This window comes from Astyanax mexicanus, chromosome 1 (assembly GCF_023375975.1).
Source record: "Astyanax mexicanus isolate ESR-SI-001 chromosome 1, AstMex3_surface, whole genome shotgun sequence".
Classification (NCBI taxonomy): domain Eukaryota; kingdom Metazoa; phylum Chordata; class Actinopteri; order Characiformes; family Acestrorhamphidae; genus Astyanax; species Astyanax mexicanus.
Window position 1 is genome coordinate 71,488,990 of NC_064408.1, and position 23,386 is coordinate 71,512,375.

At 39.0% G+C, this 23,386-nt stretch overlaps 1 protein-coding gene across 5 annotated transcripts in view; it reads left to right on the forward strand.

Annotated features, from left to right (window-relative positions):
- Positions 1-23,386, forward strand: part of cdc42bpb (CDC42 binding protein kinase beta (DMPK-like)) — a 71,214-nt gene that overhangs the window by 16,693 nt on the left and 31,135 nt on the right. For 4 of the 5 annotated variants that reach the window (XM_049482623.1, XM_049482636.1, XM_022686599.2 and 1 more), the window contains exons 2-6: positions 11,512-11,603; positions 18,477-18,560; positions 19,064-19,159; positions 19,290-19,438; positions 21,671-21,764. In XM_049482623.1, coding sequence (XP_049338580.1) covers positions 11,512-11,603; positions 18,477-18,560; positions 19,064-19,159; positions 19,290-19,438; positions 21,671-21,764 — 515 coding nt within the window. Of the gene's footprint in view, positions 1-11,511; positions 11,604-16,571; positions 17,468-18,476; positions 18,561-19,063; positions 19,160-19,289; positions 19,439-21,670; positions 21,765-23,386 lie in introns of those variants that run through there. The other variant, XM_049482631.1, reaches the window with a different exon arrangement.

The following is a 23,386-nucleotide window of genomic DNA, read 5'->3' on the forward strand; positions in this document are numbered from 1 at the left end:
CACGACTACAAAGCGGTTTTATTTAGGTTCAGATTAAAATGATAAACTTAACACTAGGGTTGCAGCGGTAACCGGTTTCACGGTATACCATGGTATTAAAATGCACGGTTATCATACCGTGTGTGTTTGCTTATTACCGGTAAAACGCAAGCCAGCGGAGAAACTCACCCGCGCATGCGCAACTCTGCTCCGCTTCAGCTCCTCAGCACACAGCGTTGAGAACAGCAGAAAGTGCATCAGACTAAACAAATCTCCGTCCGCCTTAAAAAAGGCTAAACTAAAATCAGCAGTGTGGGACTATTTCGGATACCCGCCGAACGCACCCGAGGATGGTTATCTGATTTGTAATCAATGTGGACGTAAAGTCACAGCTAAAGGTGGACATACGTCAAACCTGTTGTCCCATCTCCGAGAACACCACCCCGCTGTGCAGCGCAAAGTATGTGTTTAGTTTATAATTTTAATCTGAACCTAAATAAAACCTCTTTGTAGTCGTGCACAACCCATGTGGGAAGCGCCCGCAAAAGCGCTGAGTTATCCGAAATTTGGGCACGCAGGTACAGGCGTGAAGTGCGTGCTACGATGGATTCACGTGTCCGTGTAAAGGTGCTCGCCGGACTGGATGTGAAAGACGCCATTCATTTACATGCGTTCATTTTCAAATCCTGACGTGCCTGTTTTTATGTGTTAAAACCAGACTCGGTGTGAGAGCCTTAGAATAGAAATCTCTATTGTGAGGATCATGTCAGAAATAAATCCCCTCTTTCTGCAGTATCTGGTTATATACCAACTTGGCAGTAAAACGGACGTTTACAACAGTTGTTGATCAGACACTGACCCAGGCTCAGTTTATCAGATATTAAATAATTTAAACTTAAATAATTGTACTGAATATTTTAAATACAGGATCTTTACTTCTTAGAGGACATGTAATGTGTGTAACGTGTGTGTGTGTGTGTGTGTATATATATATATATATATATTATATATATTTATATATATATATTTTTTTATATACACTCTTAATGCCCTTAAGAGTAGTGGAAAAAACTAATTTCCTTCACCTGATGGTGTACAGCTTATTTTTTTAAGGAGACATTAAATTATAATTGTTCCAGGTTTCTACAATAAATAGTTAATTGAACAAAAAAACCTTTGTTGTAATTTCTTTATGGGTCAGTTTAATAATATATGTAACAAACTGTGATACCGTGATAACCGTGATACCGCGGTATTTTCTGAGACGGTTATCATACCGTGAAAATCTCATATCGTTGCAACCCTACTTAACACATACTTTGCGCTGCACAGCGGGGTGGTGTTCTCGGAGACGGGAGAACAGGTTTGACGTATGTCCACCTTTAGCTGTGACTTTACGGCCACATTGATTACAAATCGGATAACCATCCTCGGGTGCGTCCGGCAGGTATCCGAAATAGTCCCACACTGCTGATTTTAGTTTAGCCTTTTTTTAGGCGGACGGAGATTTGTTTAGTCTGATGCACTTTCTGCCGTTCTCACCGCTGTGTGCCGAGTAGCTGAAGCGGAGCAGAGTTGCGCATGCGCGGGTGAGTTTCTCCGCTGGCTTGCCTTTTACCGGTAATAAGCAAACACACATGGTATGATAACCGTGCATTTTAATACCATGGTATACCGTGAAACCGGTTACCGCTGCAACCCTAGTAGGTAATATTAATGTCTTTCTGCTAACAGACCCGTATTTATTTCCCCAGCCAAAAAGGTGGTGGTTCTTTGTGTTGGAAAGTTTTTTTTAAGGGTTTCAAAACATATTTTTTTACATACAGCTAACACTGAAAGGAGTATTGTAGCCTAGATTGCAGTTTTCCTCATTTTGAATGTGACCAACAAGCATGTCAATCAATTTTCATCATGCAGGGCTTCTGTAATGTTCTGTGCATTCAGTCTTTCAGCATGAAATGTACTTCTTAAAATCAATCCAATGTAGAACACTGTCAAACTATGAGCAAAAGCTGTGAGAGTCTGTGAATTCCTGTTTTAACTAGTGTTTAAAAATGATTTGAAAAAGGTTTTGGCCTTGCCTTTGAGTCACTACAAAAAACGCACAGTCGATATTTGGTCTAAATGAACTGGATAAGAAGTTTGCCTTTATGCCTCAAATGCTTTAAGTGCATTAGCTGCTTTTGGTTCTGTCCTGTGCTCTTAAAGGTCATCAATTTATTAAGCACATTAAACATGTGCCCTTCTGGGGAAAGAAAAACAAACCTCTAGCTCTTCCTTCCTTTTACTTAACCAGTGGTTCTTAGTTCTGTTCAATTTTCAGAAGCGAAATGCTCCCAATGTGCTGTATGTGTGCACGGCTTATGCTTAGTGCAGCAGCTTCAGTCTCTGTGTAGTAGTTTTTTAGCTGGATACTGTATGAATATCTGTATATTTGTATGAAGCCTCATGTCCGACACTCACTCTGCTAGCATCCGTGCTCAGCAGGAGCCTGGATGCCCTCCAATCAGTGGCACATATGTTTAGAATTCAAAAGGAGTGTATAATATTTAGCATATTAGACTACAGATCCATATATCAGATTAAATCAGGCAAATTTGTTGCATGTTCACTTTTAGACGCTGAATTCTAAATGTGATTTATTTTTAATTAGACTAAGAGCTTTACACAAGGAAATAGAGTATGGTAATTCTCTTAAATTACAGATTACGTCTGTGATTTGATGGCTTTACTGCTTCCTCTCTGTACATCTTTCTTTAATGTGGTAATCTATGACACACTTTTCGAGAAGCCTGTGAAGTGAATCAATAAATAAAAGATGGGATTCTCTTCATGTTACTGGGTAGAAGCAGCATCTAGAGCAGTGCATTGCTCTACTGATCATGGTCCTAGTGCCCGTGGGATTAATACACTGCTGAATGTTGTATTTTGAGTGCTTCCAGTAAACCCCACAGGATGAAGAATGTCCTGTAGAGATTGGCTCAGAGTGGAAGGTCTCTGTTATCTGTGGAGTATTTTAGACAGTAAATAATGTACATCTTACAGATTAATATGGATGTACAGATATGGGACTGTGCTCTGATAGTCTGCCAATCCTGATAAGCATTTATGTGAAGTAGGAATCGGGACAAATTCCTTCTGAAGGCAGTAAAATTCATGAAATAAAGCATGAATTGAAGTGTTTTTAGCACTGTAGTGTCATTTCTTCTGAAAAAATAATTAAATATTAGTCAAATTGAGGTATTACTCAGCAGAAGTCAAATTTTGTTTTTTATTGTAACTACATAATTAAAATATGTAACAAGATTTAATGGGATTTTGCCGATTTTCCCGTTCCTGTTTCCAGTCTTTTATCTAATTTGACCACCAGCTGGGCACTGACAGGCCTTTTCATGAGCTTTCCAGCCACTGCCTTGCCCGTAAACATTGTTTCGGCCTCCAGTCATGGCGACTACACTACATGTCCCGGGTTCTGACCCTGTGGTGAAGAAAGAACAGTGCAGACTGTGTTGGCTGACTCTCAGGCACGTTTCCTCATCCTACCGACCAGCCACAAACAAAAGTCTCTCTCATACCCTGACTTGTTAATCTTCGCTTAGTTATGTATGTATTTTGCAATGCTGCTGCATTTTAAGGGCGATTCAGACAGAACAGTGGGCGCTATTCTCCCTCCCGTTGTTCACTACTTAGTGGCTCTCCACTGCAATGACTGTCTCCAGGCGTGGCCAGTTGTCTTCATGTGAAATGCACACACACGTCCAGTTATTTCAGAGAAGTGGAGTTGGAATTTTTGACCGTGTTTCTCTTTAGCGCGGCAGTTAAGATGAATATTTGCACTTTCCTTAACTAAACGTTAAGAGAAAAGCTGTGTAAAATCAATATGGATTGTGTAACTAGTATAGTCAGCTATTAGTCCTGGGCATTATGATCTCAAATCAGTGCCACGGTTAATTGAACATTTCACTTAAATTACAATTTATGAACATCATAGTGCTGGCGATTTTCACAGTTATTTTTATTTAGTCGAATTACAGTTTTATTGCGATTTTCAAAAGGGAGTAATAGCGATTTAGCATCTTTACTTACAGACCTGTTGTCTTTTAATCTAAAATATCTGAAAACGCTACCTATTTCTAAAGTGTTTATCAGCCTTTCCTTTTACCGTCGCCTCCTGCAGACCAACGCGCACATATTTTCTAAACATTCCGCCGAGGACTGAGTTTGTACTGGAAAAAGTTCTAGCATTTTCGACACAAACACCCGATGGGATAAAGCAGTCTCAGCACTCCAGTTCTGTGATTAATTGTGGAAAACCAAACTTTCGTTCTAAGGTATAATTCAGTGTCTGTCAGTGTGGGAGTTTCTCTGCGGCTGTATAGACACGAGTACAGCGTGTGGTATCAATGCATGGGCCTGTAAACAATGTTTTGAATCATTGATTCACTCAATGAGTCGACTCCACCCAAAGCATCTGAACACCAAAAACAGATCACAGGATTATTTTACGAAATATCAGCAGAATTTATGTGTGTACCATCTTTCATGACTGTATAGATGGTAATATGATGCTACATGTGCTACAGTGCACGACATAATGCAACATTAGCTAGTTTAACCTACCTTTCTATTTTGTGTCTGCCCCTGTCCTACGTATTTCCTCTCCTATGTCTTACCTCTGTCCCTTTCTTCCTGTGTCCCTTGTTTAAAATTAAAAGTCCTCTTTTTGTAATTGTGTTTCCATAGAGTTTTAAATTCAGAAGCAGCAGTGGCAGTAATTGGGTGGAGCCAGACTAATGAGTGTTGCTTCTGTATTAATTGTCTCTATGCCTACTTAGACGTGTGCATTTAACATTATCTTATTGCTTTTTAATCAGTTAGTGTGATGCACTATGCTGTTTGAAATGTGTGGGTTATGACATGAATTTTATTATTGGTCATCATAACAGCCTACAAATTCTATATCATCAATATCTTGTGACTTATACAATAACATCGCTAAGAAAAATATTTCTCATATGTGAACATTTCTCTGATGTAGGTCTATTTTACTAACACAGGTATAATCCAGATATAATTGTATATACCTAATATTATTACTTGTTAGAATGAGAAATGTTACACGGAAGAACTCAGAAGGAAGAATTCAGGGCATCCTATCCTCAGAAGCTTTTCAGCAGGGTAATGTGTGTCACAAATGAGTAATAGCAGTCCCCTCTGATGGATAAAGGCTTGTCTGCTGTGCTTGGTGTAAAACAGGACAGTGATTTTCCACCAGAGGATGTTTGGTTCACTTTTTTGTGGGCCAACTCCTCTATCACAGTCCATACACTGAAACATTCCTGGTCTCTGTCACCACCAGTGCTCTGCTTCCAGGTGTCATAATGGCTTTATACTTAATTTCACAACCCTAGACAAGACAAGAAGATTCTTCATTTTAGACTAAGCATTGAACACACATTTAGTTAATGATGACAGAGTTTGGGGTTTGATGTATGTAGCCATGTTTGGCATGTCTTGTTATTAATAATATCGTCTGTGTGTCCAAGATTGGAGTAAAATAAATGATTATTATTTGGAAAGATATGCCATTAAAATGAGAAGTTCTAATTGTTTTTTTGTATCAAGCAGCCAAAAACTGTTATTTACCTATGCAATTGACTTTTATGACAGTTGCACAGTGCGATTGGGATGCTAAAACAATATATTGTCTGATCAAAATTGAATCACCGTCTGCTTCGTTTGCAGTGTGAAAGCACTTTTCTATATGGTTCAGACTAGTGCTGGACGATATGGCCAAAATTTATATCACGATATATTCCTTAAATTTCGGTCGATACGATATAATTTCGATATCGATAAATACTTTGAAGGCCTCAGAAAAAGAATCCCTGCAATCTCTGCAGCTTGCACTGCAAATTTAAATTATTATTTAACTGTGTATTTGCACTTTTTGTATCAATCTATCTAATGGAAATCTGTACCTACTACTGTATGAAAATGTTTTTTAAGTCTTTGAAACCTCCTTTCACAAAAACTTTAATACTTTAGAAATAAAAGTAGTCAAAATAAATCAATGCTCAATTTTATTTGCATATAGCAAAATAATAACATGACATCCCTGTCAAACATAAGCCTATATAACTATTACAAATAAAAATAACTTTAAATGACAACAGAGGCAGAGCTTCTTATTCATTGTAAACAAATTTAACAGATTAAAACAAAAGTGTTTTAACTAGGATATATAATACAAGAAGCCTTTATATGCATAAAAGCAACAAGATTTTCCCGTCAAATAAACAAACCTATAGGATTTTTCAACTATAAATAACTTAGTGACAACATAATCTATTAAAGTGCTTCAGCCAGAATACAAGAGGTATTCAACATGATATCAACGGCAAATAAACAAACCTAAAGGATTCATAAACTTTAAATAACTTAGTTTCAACATAATCTATTAAAGTGCTTCAGTCAGTATAAGGAAAATATTGTATGTAGTGAAGATGCTTGAGGTGGTGGAACAGATTAGATGTATTAACGTTACGCTGCTTGTCGGCTCCACTCACCGGCACAATTTGCAGCAAAGCCGCAAGCGAGCGGACCCGCGGCTGGGCGAGCGGAGCCGCGGATGAGCGAGCGGACCCGCGGCTGGGCCAGCGGAGCCGCGGATGAGCGAGCGGACGCGCGAATGGGCGAGCGAAACAGCGGCTGACCGAACCGAGTCTACCCTAGCCTTGGATCCGCTCGTCCCGGCTCCGTTTCGAGACATTTTAGATGCGTAGCGGAGCGGACCTGAACCTAACCTAGCCTAGCCTAGCCTAGCCATTTTAACCTAGCCTAGCCTAGCCTATCTGGCTACGTGCCTGTGTGATTGCGTCATCACGCACTGAGGTAGCACAGCTATGGGGGCTGAATGTGTTTGGCTCTGCGGCGAGCTGACGCCAGTAAAAAACGCCTGTCCGTGACAGATTCTGTACATAATACATATCGATATACCACAAAAGTGATATCACCGTTATTGAAACATTTCTTATCGCGATAAATACCGATATCGAATTATTGTCCAGGCCTAGTTCAGACTTTTGCTAAGTGTCACACGTGTGCACAAGAGTCATTCTGTTATGGAGGCAGAATTCCAGGCACTACACCTGGAAAGGCAACTCACTCACCTGGCAAAGTTCTACAAATCAATCTGTGTCAATAAAAGAAAAAAGCAGCCCACATAGATAATAGTCCGCTCAATAAACAGAAGTTGGAAACAAAAACTGACTGCACAAAATGTACGCAGTGTAACAATCACATGAATCTTGGTTCCTGAAAATATGTTTTCTTAATAAAATTATAAAGAATATTTAGCATTTAGAATTTCAGTTTAACTTGGAATCAGGCCTAAAGTGTCAAAAAAGCTTTCTTATCATGGTGCTAATGTTTTGTGCTGTAATTGATTTTGCCCTGGAATCAGTGGAAATTCTTTGGTGTTCTGCCTTCCTTTGCCCAAACCCGTTTGGCTGTGGTGTGAATGGGCCTATTTTAGAGAGGCTAAAGCAGCTGTTTGAGCAGTAGGAAGCGCTCTGTGTTCCATCAGGACCACACTGAGCCAAGAAGAACCTTGGGTGCTTGTGATTGGCACAGGATCAAGAGGAGTGCACAGGGCTTCAGCCATTCTATCAACTGTTTTAACTGTTTCTGACTTTGGCCTTGTGTAAATTGTGTATTAATATTCAGATAATATTCAGCCTTTGCAGCTGGTGTTCTAATTCTGGCTGTAGACTTAATCATTGAGATTGTGGGTGATGAGAGTTTATTGTAATTGAGAGGTCAGGGCTTGTGTGAACAGCAGAAATGCTGCATTATTTAGGCTGAGGGGATTATCAGATTACACATTTGGACCCCCCTCATATTTGGTCTTTGTCCTCAAGGAGTGCATCCAGAAAGTATGTGACCCTCGCTGTCTTTGTCTCATGTAGCATTGTTGGATGTAATGCACACAAGACACAGCAGCCCAGTGATTATCATCAGACAGAGGGCTGCTGTAGCTGAGGTGGTGGCAGGTTGCATGCGTCTGCTTGCAGTCATATCTCTTTAAGCTTTGTGTTGTTTTTGTGCTTAGTGGGTGGTTATTATCCATTTAGTGTGCAGTCCTTCAAGCTTTTGTCTTATCTCTCTTGAATCTCTTGCTTCATAGATATGAGCACCAGTACAGTGTGGAGAGTTAGTGGATGGATGACTATTAAAAGGTGGACTGATTGCTGTAATCCGGTCTGGTAGAGATCTCTCTTGGAATGTTTATACTTGTAGTTTGGTTCCATTGGTCCGGACCAAATGAGAAATTTTATTTTGTTCTAGTTTTGTTTGCATTGAGATCATAATGACACATGTATTACAGAAGGCTCCAAGTAGAGGTCTGCACAAGGCAAGGTTGATACTAGATTTTGTGTAGCAGTGATTTTCTGCAGTACTCTGCACCACTCCTATCAAGAGGACTTTCAGCAAATTGTCTTGTTCTATTGGTTTCTTCATGTTTATCATCAGTCAATCAGCTCATTTCAGTTAGAAAAGGCTGACCATCAATCTCCCAAAAGATATGTCTGCATTCAACTAAAGAAGTGGTTCCCGGAATGGTGGGCATTTGAGCAACGTGGTAAAACAATAGGCACTTCACACATTTCCGAAACAGCTCCGTCATAAAATACAAAATAGAACACAACCTGTAATACTGCTGGCTGTGGTCGATCATCTGCCAGTAAATTAGACACACAGAAACCAGGATATCCATAACAGTATGGATTGCTTGTGTTCGACATATACATTTCCATTTTCTCAACTGCATCCGGACATGAAAATAGCATTCTGCTTGCACATGTGTAATATGTGCTTGGAGTATATCTGACTACCTCTAAATGTGGTCTGAGTAATCCGATCACAGTATAAACCTTATGCATTCTGAGCATTTATACACATTTTTTATGTGTTCAAGTAAAATCTGAATCTAAAATGACCAAAAACGCATGTAAGTGCAAGTTGTAAGCAGCTTCAAATATTGCTTTATTGTTAAAATTGACTCATAAAGTATCATATGCATTTAAATGCAGTGCATTTGCAGTGCATGCACATGCAGTTAAATTTTAGTGCACTGAATTTAATTTAAATTTGATACCTATCCAGGATTTAGCAAGGCAATCAGTCATTCAGTAAGTGTTGTTGATCAGCTACAGAGAATCAGGATCTAGGAGCTAAGCTAACCTCTACTTAGCTATCCTGTAGCCGAAGATCCATAAAGTAACACACAGTACAGTACAGCAGCATTACTGCTGTACATCTGTGACCATAGGTTTATCATCAAGTATTGACATAGTATAAACACTCTGCACTAATTGTGCTGCCCTACTGGTGTTGGAATTGGCAGAGTTGAAATGCAAGCTGTTCTGATCTGTGTTTGGACCTGTAGATGTTTTTTCAGGTTTAGCTTATCCCAAGTTAGTCTAGTTACCAGGCCAAATGTAACAGAACCACTGAGAGCGTTTTCACACCAGCACTATTTGGTTTGGTTAAAACAGACTCTGGTTTGTTTGTACCCTTAGTGTGTTTTTAATTTGAGTAGGTTTAAAAACAACAATTGCAATAAGCAGTTTCACACTGAACATAGCATGTGCAGCATTCACTACTTGCAGCTGTTCATCTCTGTCAACTATGTATACATCTTCGCTGCACGTCTCCTTGAAAACACTGAGTTTAAAAGTGCAGGGGCAAATTTTCTGCGTTCTTGTTAAAGCAGATTCACACTGCACAGATATACGTGTTGGAACAGAGTATCTTCTCACTATATTTACTTTCTTGCTCCTGCCTCAGACAGTTCTGACCAATCAGAGGAGACAATGTGCTTGCGTAGTTTATTTGTGCGCATTTTGGTGCATTTAGGTTTGTGCCTGTGTGAAACCAAACCAAACAGAGGGAGAAAACCCTCCAAATAAACAAACTCATCAACTGATTTGGACCGTAAAACTAACTACAGGTGTGTAAATACACTCTGAAGTGACCATAGAAACAGCCAAGAAGAGGTTAAAAGCTGCATAATTATTTTAGAAAGGATTGCTTGGAGGATTTTTTCTATTTCTGACTGTGACAGTTATCAAGTAGACTCATTCATCCAGGTTTGCTTGCTCTCCACTTATTATTTTTATATTTTTTATTTGTAATGACTCAGCAAGTTTCTAAACAGGCTCCTCTTCTGACCGGCATTACATTAGGAGTGATGTGAGGAGAGAGTACCATCTGCTCACCCTGAGAGAGTAAGGCCAGTTGTGCTCTTTTAGACTCTTACATTTGACATGTCTCTCAGGTTAATAATTTGTATATTCATTGTATTCTAAGAGAGCTATTTATAATATTTATCCTATATTTGGCTGATAATGTGAAGGGCAGTGGTAGCTGTCTATTAATACATAGAAATATTAGTAGTATATTCAGCCAGGTTGCTGTCTCAGCAGTGCTGTAAATCATTGACTATAAACCTGCTGCTAAGTGCTAGGTTTCTGTGAGGAGTTGCCTCGTGGAAAGCATATGCTTTTCCTACACTGCTCCTCAGGCCCATCCCTTTCCGAGGGGTCAAGGCTGGCCGAGCCTGTGTTTAAAGTTAGTGGCCTTAGGAGTGATAAATGTCTTTTGTGCACGAGACTGTGCACATGTCCTCATATGGCGAGGGCTGCAGGCCGGTTTAGCCACATCTTGGGTGCCTGCCAGGCCCCCTGCAGTGCTTCGTAAAAGAGGAGGAGGAGGAGCTTTTGTTGAGATAGGATGCTGTCCAGATTGTTTGGGTCTTCAGGCTGTGTAGTTCTCCGCTCCATACTCCCTCATACTCCAAATAATTTTTTTCTGATGTTAGGTTTTACACCCTCACTGCTGTTACATGCAGACTGCTGTTATTAGAATATTGATGAGCAAGATTGTTTAGGCTTCCTGTTGGCGGCGCGAGCAGTCACAGCAGCCACTCCGGGAACAAAACACAGTGCTTTTTTTGTTTGTATTGTTTTAAAACCCAATGTGAACTCGCAGCACTTTTTGTTTGTACTGTATCTGTCCTGTATCTGTTTGTATCTGTCTTGTCTGTTAAGTTGTCTCTTGTCTGCTGTATTTATTGTATTGTCAGTTTTATGTTGCACACTCGTTGCACACCTACACTTTGTTGTCCATTATATTGTTGCACCATGTTGCAAAATGTTGCACCATGGTATTGGAGGAACGTAATTACTTTGCACTGTGTACCTGTACTCAGATGTGATGACAATAAAAGCCTCTTGACTTAAATTGAGACTGCTCAAAATAGGTGCTGTGTTGTGAAATGGTACACAATGGCAAACATTGTGGTGTTTTTAAATGGCAGCCAACAAGTGGGCGAACTGGTTATGTGGAGCCTTACAAACAATTATTGTTGCTGTTAGATGAATAAACTTAGATCAATTGAGAATGATGTTTACTGATTTACTGACTGATAATCAAGTATCTGTCTTTTTTTCTTCTCTTTCTCCACAGTTAAGCCGTTCACCACCACAGTAAAGGAGATGCGGCTCCACAGGGACGACTTCGAAATGCTCAAAGTGATAGGCAGGGGAGCCTTCGGAGAGGTAAGATGAAATAAACTTATCTAAAGACCCTCTAGCTATTTAGAATTTTCTCCATTTAGGAAAATGCCTTTTTCTCTCGTCACAGGGCAATTTGCTGTTCAGTGTGGTTTGTTTTGGTGTTCCCGAGTTTTGTTTTCACGACCCATAGCACAATTCTGCTGTATCACATTCGTTAGACAGCGCCTCCGTATCCAACCAAAACCATAAGTTATCGGCCAAACAGCAAACGGTTGTAACTCTCTCGAAAACCCCCTTATCTGCAGCCACAAGCTCGTTCCTTCCTCTCTACCTCCTTTCCCTTCTTTCTCTTTCGTCCTCCTGCCAGTTCCCCTGTGGCCGAGCCTGGCCTTACTGTGCTGTTTTTGGGCCGGGACAGATCTGGGCGTTTGAGATGGATCATTTGTTTAACTGTGGAATGTGCTGCTCAAGTCCCTTCTCTACCGACCCTGGCCTGTTCAGTCCATACACAAAGCTCTTTCTCTCAATCGCTCTCTTTCTCTCGCTTTCTCTGGAACAGGACGGATGGAAAGATCAGTCGTTCTCACTCTTCTTTTGTCAGCGAATCTCTTCTGTCTTACCTTTGGACTGAACCGGATCAAAGCTGGTAGAATAATAGATTTTCAGTGCAGTACAGATTCAGATTTGCCTTGGCTGTTTCATCTGCCTCTCAATTCCAACTCATACTTGGGAAAAGCTCTCCAGTGCTTGACTTTGTCGAAAAACATATTTTTCATGGAATGGGGTCCTGCATTCTTTTACACAAGCAAATATGTTAAGCAAATGTTTTATAATGTACTGTTTTACAGGGCTGATTAGACTCGAAGCATTGAAAGACAAAGTCGTTTTTAAATAATCTTATGTAACCTTTCAAGGATGTGTCAGAAAAAATGACATGATGTTATGACTTAATTATTTGACTTAAAATAAATGACCATTAAAACCATGTCTTCAGAGTATGGAAATAAATGTCAGTATATGGTAAGGTTATTGGATATTGTGGTGATTTTACAAGAAGGAATCAATTATTAGAAAACACAGTTTTAGTGCAAGGGAGTAAGTGTCCGGTACTAACACTCATCTTTATTTAACAATATTTAATATAGACAATGTAGAGTGTTTTCTACATGCTGACATTACAAAGCACAAAATATATTTTTTCATCTCCATCGACTCATTTCAGCAGTTACTTTTCATTTTGCTTATATAGTAACATTTTATCATGGTTATCATATTAATGCACTTTACATGTAGAAAATGAAGTGACTAGCTTTATAATCAAACTGTTTTTGTGCTGTTGATCACATTTACAGACACTCTGTACAAAGTTCTATAAAATTTGAACATAAAATGGCCTATGTGATCTAATTAGCTGTTAGCTACACAGCTTTCGTTAGTGTAGTTAGATGTGATAAATTGGATAGTATTAGTACTGAGTGTACAAAGTAGGGGTTTAGATGCATGCAGTAAATATGCTGCAAGTTAGTTTTTGAGGTAGATATTTTTTTAATTCTGCTACACTTGTTATGTTACTGTTTTTGTTATGTTACTGTTTACAAAATAAGTCAAACAAGCGCTGGATGTTAATCTACACAGTCGGATATACTCCCCTCTGAGCTAGCGTGGTTAGTGGATAATGCTAATGCTGCTCGAGCAGTGCTAGCTGGGGTTAGCAGCAGCCTACAGGCCGCTAACACTTATGTCTAGACAGGGTAATAGTTAGTGGCTAATGCTAATGCTACTTCGGTCTCGGTGCAGGAGAACCAAACTGAAACTCATGTATAATGCTGCTCTCCAGTGGAGTGGCTTTATTGCTCCTTACAACCAGCCTGGTAGAATTCATAAATAAGAAGCACCGCATTAAATAGCATAAATAGCAAAAATTTTAAAGGTTTTTAAGCGCCCTTTATAGCTCGGAATACGGTAGTCTGCACTATAACAGCTGCTTCACTCTGCGTTGTTGCGATGCATTTTGACTTTTCAGGGTGCGTGTAGGCTAAGGCACAGATTCAATGCAGAGCCATAAATTAACCTTAAGACACTCGGTCTGGGAAAAGGGGGCCTGATTACCAAAAAGAAGGCTTGTCTGAGTCTGCATGAACAGACTCTCATTGTAAGTTTGACAATATAATGTAAAATTTTGGCTTCATTTCTATAGATTAGAAGGGAATGGAACCACAATGGTTTTCTGTAGTCATTGCTTCTTACATGACTGTGAAAATATATTTTGTGCTTTGTAATGTTGTAAGAAATCCAGCTTATTATGGAACTAAACACAGATAAATGTAGTTGGTGCACTAGTGGTTTGGACTAAGTATTGCTAGGCCACATACGTTTTATGTGAACTGCAGTGTGAAAGACATTAAAGTACTCAGTTTGGAGCATTTTAACTACACAAGTGCTGCTGTGTGTGAAAAGTCTCCTATGAGATGCACGTTGTAGGCACCATTGTAGCATCACTTATTGTGTCATTTGTTAAGCGTGAGCTTGTAAATTTTTGAATACTCCAGTAATGTGTTTCCCACCTTACAATGCAGGCAGGATTGCCAATTGTGGCAAAGGAAACGGGGCAGGACACTGCAGCTTCCAGGAAAGGCTCAGGAAATGAAGTCTGTCTCAGAGGAGAGGTTGTTACCAAAATAGTGTTTCCCTCCACAGATAATGTACTGTCAAGCACATACTAGGTAAAACTTCCTTAACATCTCCTTCAAACACAGAAACTATCTGCCTGTGAGGTCCTAGTCTGCAGTGGCAGGCAGCTTACTGTCTCATTTTAATATTTATGTTCTTTATTCATTTTCAAAACATTATCATCATCTTGTTATTATTTAATTATCAAAATCATTACTATCATGGCTACTTTGCTATTACTATTAGATTATATTAAGGGTAAACTGAATGTGTAACTGTAAGTTTAAGACATCATTATATGAAACATTAAATTTCTTGCTCCTTGCTACTCCTCTTCCATTCAAGAAATTGAATTTGTTCTTTGAACCTTCATTAAATATAATAATTCCTTATACGCTTAGAAACAGAATAGTTATTGAAAGTGAAGGAAGCATATGCACTAACAGATTAGAGTTATATTACGGGATTGTACCTAAATATGCCTCAGTCAAAGCAGGCAGTACAATGTTTGCGATAACTGTATAACCAAAGTTACACTGTTAGAGCAGTTTGAAGAAAAGTGCAGAGCTGTAGAGACTCTGTTCTCTCTATTACAGTCTGCTTTAATAAATATAAAAATGCTCCAGATGTCAGTGATCCAGGATTAAATCCAAGATTGGAGTAAAACAAAAGATTTTGGGTAGATGTAATTGGCCTCTCAGAAATATCATAGAAAATGAGAAAACTGTGAAATTTCCTTTGATTCTCTTTCAAAAGTTTAAAACAAATGCTTTTGTAAAAAAAAAAAAACACATACTTATATAAAACAAAATTTAAAACAATGATTGATTAGTTTCCAGGTGTGTGAAAAAAGTGTTGTATGAAAAAAAAAAAAAATGTTTATGAAAAAGTCCATAGTATAATGTATATGGATTTAGGGTGTGTCTGTGTGAATGGCTAAGAGTCTAAGCAAGAGCCACTGCATGGCTTCATGTATTCCCACTCCCAGCCATTTCCTCTACCCAGGCATTACAGGATGTACTTCCAGATAAGTCACTGCATTTCCTGTTTATGATTGATGGCTGTATCCCCTCTGAACGCCTACTGCATGACTGGCCTTTATGATACACCAGGTTCCCCAGACAGAGCCATGCACTTCAATGGCTGCCAAAACGTACCTCCTCGGAAACTTGTTCTGAATAACTCACTTAAATGGAGTAAAAGGAGAGAGAGAAAAAGACTGTTCAACTCTACATACACAGTGAAAGTGAGAAGCAGCCTTTTGCTGCAGTGTGTTGACAGTAGCATATGTGTGCTATTTTCAGAACGTGACAGATGTCCTATATACAGTGTGGTTACTTGAATTTTTGACAGAGAAACAGATGCATATTGTGATTCCTGAGCTTGAACAAACCCCTTCTTGGGTTGATTTTTGTGAAGTTTTACTGTGTGTGCAGGATGTTAAATTTTAGGGTTGCAACATCTTTTGAATATTTTGGGTCTCTAATAAGTATATGGCTGCCCAAAAATCTGATGTTTAAACCATTCTGTAAATGTATGTCTTTAATTCTCAGCCTCTGCCATCTTCACTTTAATATTGTCAAGTATTGAGCAGCATTGCATTGTATCTAATATAAAATTTATATGTGACAGAGGTGCAATACATAAAATCATTCAGATTCAGGAATTCAGCTTAGGAAAATTCTCACATTAACCATGATACTAAGGGAAAATGTGGTATGATTGATTTTGATTGTGATGTTTGATTTTAAGTATTTTCATGCAGAGTAGCCCTTAGCGACCCAATTGTCTTATTTACTTATTGGCTCTGATATTCTTTCAACAATTTTGCTGAAGAGAAAAAACACCTCAGAATGCTCAACACTTCCAATCTCAAGAGTTCAAGGAGACTTTGTCATTTGCATCACATGTGGTTCATGAGGTGGAACAAAATTTTATTCCCACGGTCCAGTTTACACCCAAAAAGCTATTGCTAAATAGGTAAACAAAAAGATAAAATAAAATAGATATCAATATAAATACACAAAATATAAAAATGTAAAGGAAAGTACTTGCAACATGAAGTCAGCATAATAGTCTGAATGAAGAGCAGTAATAAGGTAAAGTGTCTTAGTGTGTATAAAGTGTCAGTGTTTTTTTTATATGTAATTGTCCTTGTAAAGTGTCAGTGCAGGGTGTTGGCTAGGTGGAGTTTAAGAGTCTTACTGCTTCATTCCAGAAACTCATGGTTATCATTATTAATATTATTCTCATGGTAGGTAGAATACAACTGCATAAGACCACATCAGGTTCCAGTTCTGTCAGCCAAGAACAGAAAGCTGAGGCTGCACTGCACAGGTTCACCCACAGGTATATTATTTTAGTAATTGTAGATCAAAGTTCACATTAGTACAATCTCTAAAAATAAATTGGTCCATGGAATCAAATAACCTTCTTAATGTGATTTAAAGCTATAATGTAATTGCAGAAAGAAATATATGGTTCCTGTCTTTGGGTGTGTGAATGCAGAGTAATGCAGAATTGCACATTTTTCTCACTCTTCAAAATTACAACTGTGGAGTCAACAGCAGTCTTTGATCCCTCAGGCAGTGACTGCGTACATGATCTCTGCCTTGCGTAGGAGTGTGCCAGTGACTTGTCCAATCCTGCAGCAGCATGACAGGACTCTGGCCACCCGCCTTCCCTGCATGTACCTCCCTGCCTTTCCAATCAGGTCAGGCCGACTGCCTGTGTTGAAATCTGTGTCTAAAAAAGGAGAGATGGAAAGAGGACGAGAGACACTCTGGGAGGAGGAATTGAGGGGATTCTGAGCACATTGGGTTTGGTTTGTTTTTGTAATGAGGTCAGTTATCTGGTGTGGTTAGGAGTCTGCCTGATAAGGAGTTTGTCTTTGATTGAACCTCTGTTTTAGGTTGTTTGCAGTGTGTACCTTTCGCATACTTTCCCCGTGACTTCTCCTTTCCTGTGTTCCAACCTGTTTGGTGTGTGCGTTCGCTGTGGATCCCTTTCGAGTGTTTATCTTGAGCTCACAGTTTGCCTTCAGTGTTCTTTGCTGAGGCAGCGCATAGTGTTGTGACCAGGTGTGGGTGAGGTGGTTCTTCACTGGAGCTTACTGTGGGTAAACATGTCACGTGATGTCTGTGGAGCTACGAGGCAAAGTGCACAGAAACAACACTCGAAACCAGGTTGTGAGCAGAGTGCACTGTGATGAAAATCTCCCAGGCTGCTGCATCTCAGTATGACACCTTTTATGCAATTCCTATAACCACTCTAACCTTTCCAGAACTGGTTCTTGCTTATGGATAGTCCAGAGCTTTCCTGCGCTGCTTTCTGCTTATTGGTAATCTATATCCTTAGCAACCAGCAGTTGTTTATTTTCTTGTTTTTAAATAGTCATTATCACCCTTCTGTCACTCATAGCAGACGTTCTTCATGCCCATCCCTGCCTCCCTGTCATGTCCTCGCTCATACAGGGTGTCTCCCTCTCCACCCCAAGCAAACATCTCTCTGCTCCCCTCCCCTCTCTCTCCCTTCCTTTCTAGCGCTGACTCACTGCTCTATACAAGAAGACCATAGTCACTCACACACACACACACACAACACACACAAAAGTTGGGCTGTTGACATTAGGCCACACACAATATTTTAGTTTGTTTGTTTTTCTGTTGATACTGATTTTAACATTTTAAGCGTATTTAAACCACCAAAAGCTTTAGTTAATATAACCTATATAAAACTATAAACACCTCACAACTATAAAAAGCTCTCTACTACCTTGTCACACTTTGCAAAACATCTACAGGTGTTCTTGGACATTGCATAGAATAGGAAAACGAATAAACATGCTAAATATTGAAAAAAAAATCGAATGGCTGGGTGTACTGATTCAAGCTCTTTTTTAATAATGCTGTTTACTTTAAAAATGTTAATTAAGTAAACATGCATCATCATGTGTGTTTTTCATGTATTCCTACTATTACATCTTTTATTATTATTATTATTATTATTATTATTATTATTATTATTATTATTATTATTATTATTATTATTATTATCATCTCAGACCCCTGCATTTCCAGATCAAAAACCTTCATTCTGAAACCTTCATTCTTTTCCCAGTGGATCTTAACCAAAGTAGGGCAAGTGTAAATATGATAAATAAATGAAGAGAAAACAGCCTGAATTCTCTCTAGTCTCGTAATTGATCTGCATTTTAACTGGATTATTTTTTTATTTTTTCCTTAGGTTGCAGTGGTGAAGATGAAGAACACAGAGAGAGTTTATGCCATGAAAATTCTAAACAAGTGGGAGATGCTGAAGAGGGCTGAGGTAAAGAAAGATCCTGCTGTTTTTTAACTTGGGAAAAATTAACTGGTTGCTTGTTTTACACCCTTTGGTTCATGCTTTCTGACCAGCGTATCTGACGAGTCATTAAACCAGTAGAAGAGTTTTTTTTTTATTATTAATACTACTGAGCTCATTGATCAGGACCAAACCTGTGCAGTGAAGTCTGTGATGGAGATGGGGGCCATTTTCTTTCCACTCCATCTTGACCCAGTTTCAGTACAATGAGCTCTGACAGTGGCCTCGGGCCTCCCAGAGCTGTGTCAGGAGAGCTTTTGTCAGTGTGGCTGGTCAGTAATCCCATGCTGAGCAGCATCGGGCCTTCTGTGTGTCCCAGTCATAATATACCACATTATCAGCTATTAGACCATCAGAGGAAGGTGTAAAGCAGAGGACTGTAATGGAACAACAACAAATCTAACAAGTAAGAGTGAGAATGAAAGAGAGGGAGGTTTGATTGAAGTTGTTGTCTGTTGTTTTCATCACAGACGGCCTGCTTTAGAGAAGAGAGAGACGTGTTGGTGAATGGAGACTGCCAGTGGATCACCACCCTGCATTATGCTTTCCAGGATGATAACTACCTGGTGAGCCTCTTAATCTATGCCTCTCAATTTTTCTGGGAATTAAACAGATTACAATGTCCATTTCATTATTAAAACCCTCCTGTAGTTCCAAGTCTTCAGCTAACCCATGAGTGCTGCATTTTCTGTTCAGTACCTGGTGATGGACTACTATGTGGGCGGGGATCTGCTAACACTACTCAGCAAATTTGAGGACCGGCTGCCTGAGGACATGTCTAAGTTCTATGTGGCAGAGATGGTCCTTGCCATTCACTCAATCCACCAGCAGCACTACGTGCACAGGTAAGTGTGTGTGTGTGTGTGTATAAAAAGAGAAAGAAAATGCAGTAAACTGTGAGAAGTCAGATTAATATCTTGTAAAACCGGTTTGCATCAGGGTTGTGCACAGTTAGTCCAGGTTTGTGTACATAGAAATAAATGAATGTGTTGTGTGTATATGGGAGACAAGGTGTGGTTAGCAATTAACTTTAGCAATGCTTTAATAGCCTTTTCCAGTTTAATGCTTCTCTATAACATCTAACAGTTGTTTTTATCAAAAAAATAGTTTACACTAACCAAACTTTCTTGAAAAGAACAGATTTGCCATTTAGCAGGTTTTAACCCAATCCCATTTCACCTCTTGGCCCAACCTCTCTGTTCATGTTCTGTTCTTGTTACGCCTAGGGTAGGGTGTCCTGATTTTTGTTAGTCTGGAGAGGTTCGAGCTACATGGCTTTTCAAACAGAGATTTTTTAGAGGCACACTCCAGTTGGAGGGCAGAAGAATTACACAAATTCAAGTATTTTCATTATAAAACAAATATGATAACCGCTACATTATCATAGTTTAATGTGTAGTTACAATTTATTATGGTCATTATCTTCATAAGAAGCATATACAAAAATTGCTAGTAGTTTGTCTAAGTAGCTAGCTGGCTAACTTTACTGTTCCTCTGAAAAATAAAATAAAATAAAAGCTTATAAAAGCTACCTTCAGCTCCCCATCACAGAGGAATTAAGAAATGGACAATAATTCAGAAGACATACAGTGCCCTAAAGTTAACTAGTTATCCAGCAGCTCGGTTACTGAACTTTAGCACTCTATTTTAGATCTTTAGTGTTCTGTATTTTTGCAGATCCAAAAGGACTCATTGCTGTAAAACTGTACAGAGCAAACAGCTACTTCTTACTGATGAAGAAAATCAAGTTAAATTTTAAATGAATAAATTGTGAATAAAACAATGCTGTGTACATTTTATGCTTTAAAACTATATATTTATATGTAATTGTCTGTGTTGTACTTGTTTACAAAGTAAAAAAAAGCCACTAAAAAGCCACATCACTGCCTCACACCACCTTCACAGAGAAGTGATAGGACTGCAAATAGGCCTGGTTTGGAAAGGCTTAATGGGTCTTTTCCTGGCAGTGCTACTAAGTGGGAATGACCTGTGCTGGACTGCTGTTTGGCCCAGCTGAGCCCTTTTTCCTTCCTATTCTGAGGGGGCCTGGTATCTTTTGCAGCTTCCCGCTGACAATGAGTGAATCTTATGTCTCTAATTGCTGCCTCCTGGCCTTCTTTCACTGTGTCCTTCAGCCATGTCAGCTGTTAAATAAATATGTTGTGTGAGAAGAATTATCTCTCTTTGTATTTTTGGTTACGTTTTTTTATACAAAAGGTATTGAAAAAATATTGTTTGGATATCGGTTCAAACTATCTGTATTGGTACTGGCAATTGTAAAACGACACCCAGCCCTAATTACCTGTAGGAAATAATTATAAGCCATATAACAAATGATTTTAAAATATTACCATTACCATTAAAATTACCATTAAAAATTACCATTTCAGCTGAAGAATTGCTATGGTAAAAGAGTTAGGTCACTGTATTGTTTATTTTCCCCAACTGCATACTATAAGAAACAAAAGTATCTTTAAATATTTTTTATTAATTTGTTGGAATCATTTTACATACAAAATATACTTTAAAATGAATTAATTAGTCATTAGCAAAAAAAAACTAGTAAACATAGGAAAAATAAATAAATAATTTGAAACATTATTTAGGTGCCACCATGTTAACAACATCAAACATCACAAAATATGACCTTTTTTAGAACCTTTGAAAAGGCCAGGAAAACGTGAATAGGTCCAGGCTCCTATCTTTTTGTTTATTCAGATGTATATCTTACAGATTTAGTTTTGTATGTGTCTCTGTGAGTGTGCTGAATTTTGACACCATGTTTACACTATGCCTGCTGTGCCCAGCATGGCACCAACACTGTAGAATAGAGGGGCACGCTGTGTGTGGCCCTGGTCCAGCAGAGAGAAAAAGTGAATGATGGAGACGGCTGAACAATGCCAGGCTGTTCAGTGCTGTGAGCAGGGCACTGCCGGGCATGGAAAAAAGTTACCCTGCAGAGCTTTAGGCGCGAGTGTGTTCTGAAGACATGATCACTCCATTTGGTCAAAACAGCTTCTCTGTGCTGGAATGTATTTCTGAGTTTATTTCTCTCTCCCTCTTGTTTCTTCTTACAGGGACATAAAGCCTGATAACGTGCTGCTCGACATGAACGGCCATATCCGCCTGGCTGACTTTGGGTCTTGCCTGAGGATGATGCAGGACGGCACGGTGAGTGAGAAACAGCCACGGTGTCATCCATCCCGTCTTTCTCTAAAGCAGAGCCCACATGCCTTTCAGCATCTAAACAGCAGTTGATCTATATGTGTGTGGTGAAAGGACACCCCAGCCCTCATCACTATGCCCCTGACAGTGATAGAACTGGCTTCTGACCCTGGGTCAGCGGAGAGGAGTGCCTCGTTCATTTGATAGCCTGACAATTCATGATATTGCACTTAAGTACAAGGTGTAGTTCAATATAGGGGGTGGTTATATGGTCCTGAATTATGTCATAATATTTTTAGTGATGTGACAAAAGACTGAAAATATTTTATTCATTTTAGAAATGCTTAAAACTAAGAAGGTTCTACTATATATAATATACTTTTGTATATTGTGTGAACAGTAACTTATCGAGAAACAAGTAAAATGAAATAATAAACAGAATGAATGAATATTATAACAAAAATTATGCATTATGTGATTTAATGCATGCATACAAACTATGCACACAGTTACACACAAAATGCTCTTAAAGCATCACAGTCAATAGCAAATCAAATTTACAGTTGACTGCTGTCAAGAATACTGCTAATATCACAATGTTTTTCAGAATAGTTTAAAATGAGGATTTTAAATTTGTGTTTTTATTTCTGTTCAGTGTTTTTCATCAGCCTGACAGATTTATCTCTTTTGTCTCCTGAAAGACTTATCTCTTTGTGATTAGGAATTGTGCAAAAGCAATTGCAGTTGTTATTCTCTGTGCTGTCCTAAGGTTACTTGATTGTATCAGCTCTGATTGGATCAGATTCAAAGTTTACTTCCTGTTGTACTTTACCACTCCAGCTGCAGCGATTTTAGTTTTGAAGGCTTGGAGGAAAGATTAGCTTTCCATGTGATTTTCTCTTTTACTCAGTCTTTTAAATCCGGTGCAAAGTGTGTTACTTGTCTGACTTTTTGATTAGATTCATTTCAGATGTACTCAGATACACCAGCAAGTCATCTTTTCACTGTTCCCTTGCATCAGTTATGTTCCTAAATAGCAGAAGGAGTTTGGATTATAAGGAAACCCAGAAAGCTCTGTGTGTCCCAGGCTAACAGTAGTTTCAGTGTGTGTATGTGTGTGTGAGCTTGAGTCACTCGAGCGTTCAGTAGTGTGACTGTGACATAATAGCATAGAGTGGTGACAGGCCATGCCGGGCAACTGAGGGAGAAGTGACAGGTCGAGCAGCAGTAGCCCCGGCTCAGACTGCCAAAGAAACTGGGCCAAAGACAAGTGGAGAAGTTGTGTTTTTACCTCTCCCCAGTGTGCTGGGCTTCGTTCCCATTAACCTCCTCTCTTACTCGCTTATAAATCAAACACTCTTGTTTCTGTTGTATGTTTTTTTTTTTTTTTTTATCCTTTTATCCACATATCTGGCATCCCTTTAAAACCATAACGCTTTAAAAGAAAGCTTGTGGATTATAAAGGTCTGGTGTTTATTGTGGTGAAGACTTTACTAGCTACCCAGGGAAACACACATGTACCTTTGTGTAAACAAGGTTTACTTCTAACCTTTTTACCTTTAAACAAAGCCGTGCAGTAAAGGTTTGTGTTTAGAAAAGCAGATGTGTTCCTGATCTGTTATATTATA